General features: G+C 44.0%; 1 protein-coding gene across 1 annotated transcript in view; it reads right to left on the reverse strand.

Moving 5' to 3' along the window:
- The window catches only part of Myo1e (myosin IE), a 242,198-nt gene that overhangs the window by 120,260 nt on the left and 106,733 nt on the right, over positions 1-15,205 (reverse strand). The window contains exon 4 of the mRNA XM_008836873.3: positions 12,624-12,718. Coding sequence (XP_008835095.1) covers positions 12,624-12,718 — 95 coding nt within the window. The remainder of the gene's footprint in view (positions 1-12,623; positions 12,719-15,205) is intronic.

A 15,205-nucleotide genomic window follows, 5' to 3' on the forward strand; every position in this document is an offset into this window, starting at 1 on the left:
GAGCTGGATCACTTAGACTTGGAGCTGGAGCTGAATCACTGAGATCTGAGCTGAGTCACTTGTCTTGAGCTGTAACACTAAATCCTGTGATCCAGTCTCCCCGGGGGGCGCTATTCCTCCGTTATCGGCCCACGGATACCCCAGCTTTCGCCGCCTCCGTGCCTCTTCCCTGTGGAGTTCACTGGCCAGGAACTCCGCAATCCTGAGGAAGGGTACAAGGGTGTAATAGAGGCGGGATTCTGACTAGATAATAATCTAGTAGCAGAGGAAGCTCTCTGCTCTAGAGAAGTGTGTAGCCATCAGCTACAGCCAGCATCAGAGAAGTCTGCGTACCTGCCTTCTCCAGAGAGGCAGGCCGGCCAGGCCCACCAGCGGGACCAGAACCACGGTGGGAGAGTGCACGCACACCTGACCCTGGGCCACATCCAGAGTGAGTGTGCCCGGGAGCCCAGGTGCACTCCCCACATCGCTTGAGGCCAGACTCACGCCAGGACTAGCCAGGTGTGGTGGAGACCCCAGGGTGCCCGCACACACCACGCCGGGGGTCCAGCGACCCGCCCCATAACCATCCTCTGAAGGGGTTACCCAAACTGCCAACAGGGAATAGAGACGCTGACTGCTCTGGCTTCTTCCATGCTGAACAGGGATGCAGGGTGAGACAACTGGAGTCCTCCTTCAGTGGGTGTGTCTAAAAGACTCTCAAACTGCATAACTTTTGTCTCTAAGAGGAGAAGAAAGTCCTTGAATCAAGAATGGGAGATGTAAAGGAGAAGTAAAGGCAAGAGTAATTAGCATTATAAGTTCTAGGCAGGAAACTAGAAAAAAGTCAGAACAGGGCAATTTTCAAATGTTCATATGAGAGTCCATTGGAGTTTCTTGACAAGGCCTTCCACAAGCATCCTTCTATTGGGTTCTTCCTCATCTTTCTTTTGTCTTCCAAGGCTGGACTAGTTGGCTGGGAAGAGTGGCTGGATACTCAGGTGAGGGTCCAGTGACCCTGCTTGGCACTCCTTTAATGAATGAGCACAACCGTCAACAAGCCCAATTGTACTATGTTTAGTGATCAGGCTCAGCTGAAGTCATGATGATGGTAGTTATTTCATGCCGAAGGGACTGCTGTATAGCATCATCTTATTAAAAGGACCTGGAATTTAAAAGGATTTGGTGCTAGGAGCCACATATGAGGGGGAACATATGTTGTTTGTTTTTCTGAGTCTGTGTTGGTTCACATAGTATAACAGTGTCTAGAGCCATCCATTTACCTGCAAATTTCATTATTTCATCTTTCTTTACTGTTCAGCTCCAATATTGCCAGCTATCTCCTACTCAAATTCTCATATTCAATCATTCAGCAAATCCCACTGATACCGATGCATTTAAAATATCTGTCTTTATTAATTCTTTTAAAAGCTGGAGAGATGGTGCACATACTGCTCTTGCAGAGGACTGAGTTTGGTTCCTAGCACCCATGTCAGGCAACTCATAATTGCATGTAACTCCAGCTCCACCATGACCCAACACTACTGGACCCCCAGCATCCACACTAAAGTGTACATATTCACATACAGACACACACTCATACACATAATTGAAAAGAAAATAAATCTTTGGGGCTGGAGAGATGGCTCAATGATTAAGAGCACTTGCTGCTCTTCTGAAGGACCTGAATTTGGTTCCCGGCACCACCAAGGGGCTCAAATCTGCCTCTAACTCCAGCTTCAGTTTCTCTGACACTCCTTCTTGCCTCTGAGGACACCCACATGTACGTGTGCACACACACGCACACACGCACAAACACACACACACACACACACACAAATAAAAATTTTTTAAAATAGAGGCTGGTGAGATGTCTCAGTGGGTAACAGTGTTTGATGCCCAGGACCCACATGGTAGAAGGAGAGAATGGATTCCTGAAAGTTGCTCTCTGATACATACCATGACATGCACATATACCCCCACCCATATGCACCCCATCCCCATGCACACAAAATAAATAAGAATATAATTTAAAAAACTTAAAAGGTTGCACAACACGGGTGCACTTACCTACATGCAGGCAATACACTCATACACATAAAAAACAAAACAAAACAAAACAAAAAATACTTAAAAGGGCTGGCAATACAGCTCAGGTGGTAGAGTGCAGCCATGGGTTTGGGGGCTGGAGAGATGGGTCAGCAATTAAGAGCAATGACTGCTCTTGTAGAGGACTCAGGTTTGATTCCCAGCACCCACATAACAGCTAACTGTCTATAACTCCAGTTCCAGGGGATACAACACCCTCTTCTGACCTCCTCGGGCATTGCATAACCCAGATGCACTTACATGCATGAAGGCATACACTCATATACACAAAATAAAATAAAATTGAAATAAAGCATTTTTTTAAAAAGCCCTGGGTTTGATCCTAACACAACATAAAGAGGCATGGTGGCATATGCCTGTAATTCACGCACTTAGAAGGTGGAGGCAGGAGGATCAGGGGTTCGAGGTCATCCTTGGCCACGTAGTAGGCTCAAGGCCAGTCTGAGATACCTGAGACCTGGCGTCAGACAAACAAAAAACTCAGAACTTATGCAGAATCCAACATATGCAAACTTTGCCAACTGTTGTTGGATTCATTAAGGACAGATACCCTACTCTCCAAAAAACAAATACTTCAGGATTTTAATGAGAAAATTAAACTATACCAAGTGTGACAGATACTCTCAAGGTGACAGCTCAGTTTTTAAATATGCTAAGACAGCAAGGGTTGATGAGGGCAAAAGTGATATGAATTCAAATGAGATGACAGTAGACAAGCTGTAGAAATATTCTTCCAACATGTCCCCACAGAGGCCAGGGGCAAAGGTTTCAGAACTGATCTACACACTAACAAGGACAGAAATGACAGAGAATGTATTAGAAGCTTTCTGGTTACTTTTCCTTTTTGTAACCACATCATGACTAGTTGATTAAACACAGATTTGCATAACTGTCTCTGACATCCAAAATCATCGTGGATGTGGTTCTAATATACAAAATCTGAATTCTGGATTCTGGAGGATGGAAGATGAATGAACTAAGCAGACATGGGTTGCTCAGGGACCAGACTTGAGAGTGCCCTGTCAGTGACGTCATCGTAGCTGCTGAGTTTCTCTGCTGGCACTGCCTGGGGCCCACGCGAGCTTGCCTGTTCCTGTGTTCTTTCACAGGCTTACTGGATGTCACTCAGCTCAGACATTCATCACAGTACTAGATTTCTAGATCCCTCAAGATGTCATCTCTTTTCTACTAATAAAGGCTGTTAGGTTTCTGGTATCATCACCACGAGAGACACCTTCAGGACATCACCAAGACCTAGAGGCTTATCTGCAGGCTACCCAGCCTGCCATCTACAGAGGTACCAGCCACCAGCTCAACCCATCTTGCCTATCATGCAAAAACCTTGTGGTTACAGTGTAACCAGGCCATAGAGAAACAACAAAGAGGAAGACAGAGCTCTGGGCACCAAACATACCTGGGGGCAACAGGTAAGATCCAGAATGGTCCAGGTGCATCTTTCCTTTCTCTGTAAGAATTCAAGATTGGGGCCACGGATGTAGCTCGGTTGGGAAAGTACTTGCCCAGTGTGAATGAAGCCCTGTATTCAATTGTTAGCACCTCATGAACTGTGTGTGATGGTCTATGCCTGTAACTCCAGCACTTGGGAGGTAAAGGCAAGAGACTCAAGAATTAAAAGTCATTTTTTGGGGGCTATAGAGATGGCTCAGTGGTTAAGAGTGCTGGCTGCTCTTGAGGAGGACCCAGTTCAATTCCCAGCACCTACATGGCGGCTAACAACTGTCCTAACTCCAGCTCCAGGGGATTCAATGCCCTCTTCTGACCTCTGCAGACATTGCATGACATGGGTGCCCTTATGTACATGCAAGTAATATACTCATACACAAAAGAAAAATAATTAATAAATAATAAATCTTTCACTACATAGTGAATTTGAGGCCAATATGACCTATATGGGACTCCTAACCAAGAAAAAGGCAAATTCAAAATCAATAATTAATAAGGTAATGATCTACCTATCATCTATCTACTGTCATCTATCTATCATCTGTCTGTCTGTCTGTCCACATATATTTGAGACAGACCTCGCTGTTCCTGGAACTCACGATATAGAACAGGCTGGCTTCAAATTCACAGAGATCTGCCTGCCTCTGCCCCTCAGTGCTGGGATTAAAGGAGTGTGCCACCATGTCTGGCTCTGTTATCTTTTTTGAAGGTTTATCTAATTTTTATTTATGTGTATGTGCATATGTGAATATGCATGTGCGCATGCTTGCAAGATGGCCATGGAGGCCAGGAGAGGGCATTGGATTTCCTGGAGCTGGAGTTACAAGCAGTTTTGAGTCTCCAATGTGTGTGCTAGGAACTCAACTCAGGTACTCTGCAAAAGCAATAAGCACTCTTAACCACTGAGCCATCTCTCCAGTCCCCAGGTCATGTTCTTTTGTTAAGCCAGTCCAATGTTGACTGTCCTTCAATTGATGACACCCATCATCACTAGCCTCCAGGATAGAGAACATGAAGGCTAATAGTTTTAAAAATCACCTGTGTTTTGAGAGGAGACTTTTATCCAAGCAGCTCAAGTCCAGAAGAACTAACATCACATGGTATCCTGACCTCAGTCTCACAGTATATGGAGGCAGTTAAAAACTCCACTAACATGAGGCATCACTTACCTGTGGGATAGGGAAAAGGATATTAAGTGCAAATAAGGCTGTGCCATTTCGTAGTCTTTAAACTTTGGGATTCTCAAGCTTCATTTTCTGGATGAAACTAGAGAAACAATAAATCCAACATCCAGAGTGGTGAGGATTTAAAAAGATAACTTATGTGGAAAAGGCACCAGCAGGGGGCAGGCACTCAGACTCTGTGTCTCTGGCTAAAGACAGGCCATAACCTTGAATCTCAGCTAGAGTAACTTGGGGAGCTTTAACAAAGACACTGGTGCCATCGCAGGTCAGTGGAAGCAGAATCTCTGGAGCTAATAAGGATTTCAGAAATTGGTTAAGGACATTTAGTCAAGTACAGCAGTGCATGCCTGTTATCATGACACTCAGGAGACTGAAGTAGGAGGATTGGGAGTTCAAGGCCAGAGAGGGACTAAGGAAGGAGGCGGAGTGGGGGAAGAAAGGAGGAGAGGAGGAGGAGGAAAAAGAAGAGGGGGAGGGGAAGGAGGAAGAGGAGTTTTAACTTATCCACACAGAGTTAAATTTGTGAACTCAAGTCATGGAAGATAAGATTAGCATCTATCAAAGTCACCTTCACAATCTGTCTGCCAAGTGGGTTGTTGAAGGAAACTCAATCAACACCCATGGTCAAGGTCAATCCTGTGTTTTTAAAAAAATATTTTGTTTATTTTTGTATTTTGTGTGTATTGCCTGCATGTATGTAAGTGCATCTGTGTCATGCAATGCCCAAAGCGGTCAGAAGAGGGTGTTGGATTTCCCTGGAACTGGAGTTATGGGTGGTTGTTAGTCATCATGTATGTGCTGGGAATTGAAGTCAGTGCTGTTAACTGCTGAGCCATCTCTCCAGTCCACAATCCTGGGTATTTGATCTTAACAAGAAGCTAACCTAATGGACAGCAGGAACTGGCATAAGAAAGCACAGAAGAATGAAAGGGGCTGACCCACATGGAGCTAGGACCAGAAAACAAAGGGATAGCGGTGAATCTTCCAGTAAAAAGGTTACTCCAGCCGGGCGTGTTGGCGCACACCTTTAATCCCAGCACTTGGGAGGCTGAGGCAGGGGGATCCTTGTGAGTTCAAGACCAGCCTGGTCTACATAGTGAGTTCAGGTCAGCTGGGACTACAGGGAGACCCTGTCTCAAAAAGACAGAAAAAAAAAAATGTTACTCCAAGAATTAGACCAGAGCGCTCTGTTTCTGGGTAACAGTGAGTGTTGAGACCTGGTGACACTAGGCAACGGAATTATCCCTCTGCCCTATCCTCCACCTCCATTCTGCCTTCTCAAATTTTCACACCTCTCAGGGGCTGTGTTCCTGATTAAATGAGCAGTCTTCCACAAGCAGAACCCTCCCTACAACATTACAGACCAGGGTCTGATTGGTCCTCACTTGTGTGTCTGGTTGACAAGGCAGGCTACCTGAGGCTGCTGGACTGGCTACTTTGACAGCTCACGTTATAGTCTACAGAGTACAAGACTCAAGACTATAGCTTTGGTAGAGTCATGGGCTGTTTCCTTCCTTGATATTTTTCTTTTCAAATTCAATTTGTTACAATGATTTCTAGTCCAAAAATGGCCAACAGCTGGTTCATTCTATCACTGTGTTTAATGTTTTAGAAATGAGTAATAGCTGAAGGAAAATGTCCATTCTTCTTTATTCCTTCTCATGGTCATTCAAAGTCACAGCAAAGAAGTTAGGAAGTGGGCGTGCAGATGCAAACCAGGATTTGAAGTTGTAGGTTTATTTTCTCAAAGCAAAGGAACCTGCATACTAAAGAGAGGACTTGAGTAGGGAGTGATGTCAAAGCCCGTGTAGTGTTCTGTCTCATAGGTGTCTCTGCCTGGGGGCTTAGGCCACCAAACTGTCTAACCATGTGACTTATGATAGACACTTTGGACCACAAGATAGAAGTTCTGACCTCCAGAGGAAGTAGAGACTAAAGGCACTGCCAGAGCTATTGTGGGGGGATGGAGGAGGATGGAAATTAGATGTCAGCCTTGCATGTGAAGAAGCCCAGATAAAACTCTTGACCCAAGAGACTACAGTAAATATCCCTGGTTGTCCATAAGAGGACTGTTGCAGATCTTCACAAGGGATCACACCATCCATGCTTCACAAGGACAGTGACCAGAAGTCTCACATCTGGACTCCACCCCTCCAAACCGTTAGATTTGCAGATTCTTTTATTTACTTCTCATTTGTATTCTGTGGCTATAATAAAACTTCAATCACAAGTTCAATGGATGGTTCTAGTGGATGCTTGAGCTTGAGGGGTAGTAGGAGTCTGTATCCAGCCCATCAGAAGGGAAGTCAGTCTTGTGGGGGACTGTGCCCTTAACCTAAATTTTGCCCACCTCTGAGCAGGTCAGTTGCAGTGGCACTCTGTTCTACCATCCCCTAAATTAAAGCACATCCCCTGTAACAGAATCACCAGGGAGCAGGCCTTTGAAGGCCTTGCCATCTGTACAGCCGGGTTGCAAAGGAGGATCCAGAAAGCAGTCACTTGTTCCGCTTTGGGGTATGTGTACCCTGTAGTGGGAGAGGGTAGGGGAGTCTGAGTGTAGGAATTATGTGGCCTGGTGCAACCACAGCATTTGAGTAACAAACCCATTTCCTTCCTTCAAATCCCAGCAGGCACCCAGCAGAGGGACAAACTGCGAAAAGAGAAGGAACAAAGGCTCTACAAGAAAACTCACCCTGTGCTTCTCATTAAACCCACTTAAGGAACCCCCACCCCTACCCCACCCACCACCTCTCTAGAGATGAGTGACGTCAATTCAGTGTCACACAAAAGCATTTCCTGTTAGGCAATACCTAAGTATTCCTCCTCCCCTTCAAGGGTATAACCTGCATCTAATCTGGCATCTGCATCTAACTTCCAGAGGAATCAGTCAGATGACTCTAGAAGGTATCTGTAGGAAAACTGGCTTGGTCAAGAAAAACAGAAATCAACCGACGGCATGGGGTCTGGAAGCAGAATGCAGAGGTAGAATGCATGCTTATCATGTGCAAGGCCCAGCAGTCAACAGCCAGCAGGAGAAAATTAATTAAAAGTTTATGTCATGAGGGAGAGGGGGAAGAAAAGATGGTTGTAGGGAAACTGGGGCAAGATTTATAACGAAACACATCCAATCTCCTTCAACTTGCATAATCCAGAAGGAAAGAAGATTAACTGAGAAATGTGAACACAGACCCCTGGGTTTCAGAAACACTAAAGAATCATTACTTGTTCTTTAGTTCTGGTAATGGTCCTGGGACTAAATAATAAACCGTTTTTATTTTTCCATGATGCACCAGGGAATTCAAGGGGTAAAATGTCATAGTCTCTATTTACCTTGAAACCCTGGAGATGCTTCAGTGCTTTTGCTTCACTGTTTTGATTCTGCTGCCATGTAAGTTTTAGAGAGTTGCAGGAGAAAACTAAATTCTAAGATTTTAAGCCAGATGTGGAGAGGTGCACAGCTATGATCCCAGCACTCCAGGGGCTGCGGGAGGAGGACTGGGGGAGGCGTGGGCTACATAGCAAGATTCTATCTCAAAAAGCCAAAATAAATACAGCAAATATAAAATCTTAAACAACTAAAATAAAAAGTGGAATAGAGGGACCTAATGGCAGGTCACTTTGACACATGAAAGGCAAAGAAAAAGATTCAATAGGCTGACTTTAAAATTTCAATATTTTGACTGTAAATATTGGGAATATGAACAAAAAGATTACAGAAAAAAATGTTTAAATGAATTCAGTATTCCTACTAATTGGTATAATAGTTGTTATTCGTATTATAATTGGTGTTATAATAATAATATTGGTGTTATTGTTTTTATTATAAAAATTACCTATAATGGATATATATAGATATGTACACACAAATATATAGCACATACAGTATAATGGAAATAACTGTGTTAATATCATCAGGGGCCAAGATTTTCAGTCCAAGATAAATAGGTTACAAATATAAAAATCAAAGAGATTTTTAAAAGGGGCTGGAGAGATGGCTCGGTGGTTAAGAACACCGGCTGCTTTTGCAGAGGACTTGGGTTGAGTTCCTGGCACCCACCTAGCAGCTAACAATCCTCCTTAAGTCCAGTTCCAGTAGATCCAACTTGGACACTGCATGACACAGGTGCATTTACTTACATACAAGGAGTACACTCATACATATACAATTTAAAAAATAAAGCCAAGCAGAGGCAGGGTGATCTCTGTGAGATCAAGGCCAGCCTGGTCTACATATCAAGTTTCCGGCCAGCTGGGGCTACAGAGAGACCTATCTCACACACCTCTGCAATCTAAAAATGAACTGGAAATAGTGATATGAACGCATGCCTCATTGTTGTCTTAAAAAATTCAGACTCCCTAGCTTTGTCTTCTGCAAAGAATGGACACACCTGCTGCTGGTGCAAGGTTAGTGGTCTCCATCACCATGTCCAAAGGAACCAGAACCCCTTGGGTTCTCAGGTGGGACATGTGTAAGGTGGAAAGTCTTCACAAGGAAAGGACAGAAGCTACTAGAGATGTGTCAACGGACACAGCAACCAAGACAAGAGGCCCTCACTGGTCAAAGAGGGATCATCTGAGACTGCAAAAGAGGGACTGCAATGTGAACACGCTAAGTTATTTCAAATTCACTAGTTTGAAATGCGACTGAAAATAAACACACATTACCTTCAGAGGTTGCCAAGGCAACAACTCATTACTTTGAAAAGTGAAGAGAAACAACAATGAATCAGACATTTTATCTAGTTTTCCCAGAAAGATTATATTTTAATGTGAAGTAAAAAGTCTCTAACTAGAAGAAACAGCCATTAATTAAGGAAAGGCTGTGATATGAGAACTGATAATAAGTGGGTCCATTGGCAAGCTGAATGTTGCATGAGGAAAGACCAACACCAATGAAGTTCACAACATAATTGATGAAGTATTTTTTACCAAAAAATGAATCTGAATCTGGCCAAGCTTTGAGACATAGTATCAATTTACAGGCGTGATGGTAAATATTGGTTGTCAACTTGACAGAATCTAGAATCACCTAGGAGACAAACCCTGGGCATGCCTATGAAGGAGGTTCTAGACTGGGCTAATTGAGGTTGGAAGACCACCATGGGGTCTTGGATTGAAAAAAAAAAGAGAGAGAGAGAGAAAGCTAGCTGAGCACCAACATTCATCTTTGTTTCCTGTCAGCCGATGCAATGTGACCAGCGGCTTCTTCCTTCATGACGTCTTCTTAATTTCATGATGGATTGCACCCTCAAACCGTGAGCCAAAATGAAACCTTCCTTCCTTAAGCTACTTTTGTCAGGTATTTTGTCACAGGTAACTATGGCAACAAGAAATATAAAGCATGGTGCATGCCTCAGCATCATCAGAGGACAGTCAGCCAGGGCCATGGTGTGGATGCATCTCTAGAACAGCCAGTCCTTCTTTTTAACAAATGAAAGTTAAGAAAACAAGACAATGAAGGAGAATACTTAATGACTAGGAGACTTGAGAGTCACAGCAATCGGGCAGTGTGCAGGCTTTGTTCAGATTCTAAATGCAGACAACTACAGAATTAGAATAAGGAGCCTATCTAACACCATTATTCTTCTCTTTGTGCAGTGGTGCTGGGAATCAGGCCTAGGGTCTTGTACATGCTAAGCTCAAGCTCCCAACTCAAGAAGTATTCATTTTTAAGGGGTCATAAGAATTATTTTAGGCTAGGAAGATGGCTCAGTCAGTAAGCACTAGATCTCCAGAACCAGCCCCCGCCGCCCTGCCACAACACACACACACACACACACACACACACACACACACACAAACCCAAGAGCTAGCCAACCCCCCCCCCCCCCCCCGACAACCCACACACACACACACACACACACACACACACACACACCAAAAAAACAAAAACAAAAACAAAAACGCTAGGAAGCCAGACCAGTGAGTGAGCCAAGGCAGCTGCTGCCAAACCCGGCAACCCGAGTTCAATCCCAGGACCCACATGTTGGAAGGAGAGAACTGACTCTCACAAGTTGTCCTTTGACCTTCATACATACAACACATATGCATGCGCGCACACACATACACATAAAATTATCTTTTAGAGTTATATGCTAATTATTGGAAAATGAAAGAATTTTCTATCTGGCATTGTTTCAAATAATCAAGAGGGCCAGAAGGGGAAGTTCAACAAAGGAGGATTGGCCAAATACTGACAACCGAATGAAATGAATGACAGATATAGAGGAACAGAACACCTTGTGTTTAATTTTGTGTATGTCTGTGAAGATCCATTATAAACAGCTTTTTCAAAAAGGTTTCAGGGGCTAGGGATGTAGCTCAGTTGTTAAAGTGATTGCTCAGCATGCAGGAAGCCCTGGGTCCAATCCCTAGCACTGCATACACAGTTATGTTAGTACACAGTTGTACCCCAGTGAGCATCTGGATCAAGAGTTCAACGTATTGACAATATATTGAGTTTGAGGCCAGCTTGGGCTACATGAAACCCTGTCTCAAAAAAAAATTTTTTTTTTTAAATTTTGATTTTAAAAAAGGATGAACACGAATGTAGAGGTTGAAATGAAGTCTTGGGGTATTTGGACGAAGCGTTAACTACCAACTTCTGAATGATAGGAATATGGATGCTTGCACCTACTAATGCTGAAAATGTTCATGATGGTGAATGAGTTTCAAAGCACTTAAACCCAGCCACCATTCAGAAATGGCTCCAAGTTACACAGATTATGAACTGTGGGTACACACACCTACTGCTGATGATTGCTACTGACATCCTAAAACCTTTTAACTCAAAGGACCAAGTGTTAAAAAGAAAAAGTTCAAATTTGAAATTTAGATTGCTAAGGGAAAAAAAAAAGAAAAAGTGGGGCCCAGAGAAAAAACAGCAGCTGATGCCACAGTGACACACACTTATGCCTAGGATGTAAAGGATTCCAATTTAGAGTCAAATGAAAGGGAGCTGGCTTGGGAATTTCAACCAGGCCCCAAATGACATCACTCACCTTGATAAACAGAAAAACCTGTCACCATGTACCTTAAAGCCTCAGAACCTTAAACAACGGGGACACAAACAGCAACCCAATGGAGGCTGAAAGCTTTTAAAATTATCTATATTAATAGGTTTCATTATGACATTTTCATACAAGTATATAATGTGTTTGATCATTTACTCCCCATTAACCTCCTTTGTCTTTCCCCCATTCTCATTGATCCCTCTTCCTCCTCCCAGTTAGTCCTCTTCCTCTTTCTACTTTTATGCCTCCCTCTCTCCCCCTCCCCCTTTTCCTCCCCCCCCCTCCTCCTCCTGCTCCTTCTTCTTCTTTTTTGGTGAGTCAATGAGTTTCATTAGGGCTGCTTACAGAAGAATGGGTAAGGGATAGTGCACAGGAGCACGGACACCTTACCAATGGCTACATCAGTGAAGAAAATGTCCCAGCAACCATTAACTGAGTATATAGAGCACCTCAGAGAGGGGCAGAGCCTTGGGAGCTCCTCCCTAGAAAAACGTCTATGATCTGGCATTAGATAACGTAAAATTGTAAAATAAGGCTAAAGAGATGGCTCAGTGGTTAAGAGCACTGGCTGCTCTTGCAGAGGACCTGTGCTCAGTTCCCAGCACCCACCGTGGCAGCTAACAACTGTCTGTTAACTCCCAGGGGATCTGATGGCCTCTTCTGGTCACTGTAGGCACTGCATGACATGGGTGCACTTACATACATGCAGCCAAACACTCATGCACATAAAATAAAAAAAATAAATATTAGACTTATAAAATAAACCAAGCAACATCCATGCTGGCTCCTTGGACACACTGAACAGCCTCAGATAGCAGGATCTGCTCTGACAGAGCTCTGCAGGGCTGGAGCCTGCTGACACTGACCCTCATACCTGATGATAACACATTGGTTCTCCCTGTCGATGATCATGTTTCGGTACATACTGTCTGCGAGTGCATAAATATGAGGTGGATTTTCATACTGTGCCTAGAAAAGCAAAAACAGAAACAAAAACTACAGTCAGACAGAGCAACTCAATACATTTCTTTTTAAAAAATATTTTTGTTATTTTTATTTTATGTGTATGAGTGTATTGCTTGCATGTATGTAAGTGCATCCATGTCATGCAATGCCCAAAGAGGTCAAAAGAGGGTGTCAGATCCCCTGGAACTGGAGTTAGGATGGTTGTTAGCCACCATGTGGGTGCTGGGAATTGAATCCAGGTCCTCTGGAAGAGCAGTCAGTGCTCTTAACTGTTGAGTCATCTCTCTAGCCCCCACAATATATTTCTTTTGGCTGACCAATGAACCCACCACCATATACAGTTTCAGTGCCTATAATTTACATGATAAGGTTGCATGGTTTAACAATCCATAAAATTTCCTACATTATGTATGACCAGTTACACCTTGAGAAAATAAAAGTGGAGTTTGGAAGGACTGCTCTGTAGGCATGCCTATGAGTCATCCAGACATGACCCAAGTCGTCAGACACTCCAGCACCACACCCTTTCACCCAGGCACACCTCTGCAAGGACACGCATCTCCCAAATTCATTTGGAAACACTTGGGTCAGGTCTGAAGAGAGCCCTACCCAAAACCTGGGTATCATTTTGACCAGAATTCTAAATTCTGGTGGAGTTTTTTTCTAAGAGGCAAACTGCAGATTCTTAGCTCTCATTGGGGATTGATACAGCTATGACTGAGGAGGGAAATTTAGATTTTTCCAGGAGAAGTAGGAGGAAGGTATGATTCTTTAAACTGGTTTGGTCAGTTTGCTTCCACTCTGCTGGAGTCCTCAGGGAGGGATCTACTACAATAAGAGTCTCCTGTGTGTCGACTGGGTCTCATGGGTGGTTTAGGTATGTACAGATATAAAACTAAAGTATGTCCCACACCTAAGAGAGTTACTTTGTCAGATGACTTCAACCACACTTTATTCAGTTTCTTGGCACCTACTTTTGCCACTCTTAAAAAAAAAGCCCTAGGCTTGTGTCGCGAGCCGGGACTCTGTCCAGCAGAGTCCAGGAAAGACGACACAGACACCAAGGTGAGGTTCAAGCTTCTGTTTCTCTTGCATCCTTTATTCTCTCTCTTTATCTCATACACTATGATGCTGCTTCTGTTCTGTTCTGTTCTATTCTGTTCTGTTCTCTTCTGTTCTGTTCTATTATATCTCTCACTTCATTCTCTCTCACTTCATTCTCACTTATCTCATTCTCTCTCACTATGATGCTGTCTCGTAGTTGCTGCTCTGTTGCTGTGTCCTTATGATGCTGTGTTCCCATGATGCTGTGTTTTTGTCTCCTCTGTCTGTGTCTCTGTCTGCTCCTATTACACACTTCAGCTCTTTATATAGCGTTTCCAACAGTCCTCCCCCCAGCCGGTACCAATCAGGGCTCACACACGCTTTCTGGATATACACACAACACACATAAACAGTAAGAGAAATGTATTTCCAGAGAAAAGACCTGGGTAGGAAGGTGAAGACAGACAGCAAGGAGCTCTACCTCTACCTCTACATTCTTTGCACTTGGTGAATTTGTGCCTCATTTGAATTACCTAAAACAAAACTTCCTTAAAAAACAAGGATTCCCACAGGCTTGGTGGCACACACCTTTAATCCCAGCACTCAGAAGACAGAGGCAGGAGGATCTCTGTGATATCCAAGTCAGCCTGGTCTACATAGGGAGTTCCAGACCAGCCAGTACTATATAGTAAGATCCTGACTCAAATAAATAAAAAAGCAAATAAAAAATAAATAAACAGATAAAGCTGGTGCAGCAGCACATGCCCGTAATCCCAGAATTCAGGAGGTGGACAAAGGAGGCTCAGTTCATGGTCATCATCAGTTACATAGTAAGTTCAAGGCCAGGCTGGGCTGCGTGAGACTCTCAAAGGCAAACAGGACTGGTGAGATGGCTCAGTGGGTAAAGAGACTTGTTGACAAGCCTGATGATCTGTGCTTGATCCCTGGGACCCATACAGTAGAAGGAGAGAATGCAAGCTGTCCTCTGACCTTCCTATCAAGACCAGGATGACTTGTGGTCCCATCTCTGAGGTAGATATAATGTCCATGTAGCAGAGAAGATGGATGGGAAGCAATTTCAAAAGGTGAGGCATAGCCTGCTGAATCCACCCTTGAGGCATATGATATCTGAAGAAAAAGGAGCCAGCTGGAAAACTGCTGCTCACTGCCAAGTTTCCAAAGACCAGAGCTCAGAGGTGAAGGGGGAAGAGGGTAAGGCATCAAGTACAAGTCAAGTATTCATGTGTCCCATGCCTAGTGCCTCCCCTTTGTGGGTGGGTTTCCCATGGGAATCACCCCTAAGGATGGGAGGCTGATCCTCAACTAGAGACCCCATACAGAGGCTATGGTATACACTAAGCCTGCCTTCGTGGTCAGAGGAGGAGGCCTGGAGCATCTCAGGACAGGGTCTTAGAGAGGAGGCCTGGAGGACCTCAGGACAGGGTT

This window comes from Nannospalax galili, unplaced genomic scaffold (assembly GCF_000622305.1).
Source record: "Nannospalax galili isolate Female #2095 unplaced genomic scaffold, S.galili_v1.0 scaffold117, whole genome shotgun sequence".
Classification (NCBI taxonomy): Eukaryota; Metazoa; Chordata; class Mammalia; order Rodentia; family Spalacidae; genus Nannospalax; species Nannospalax galili.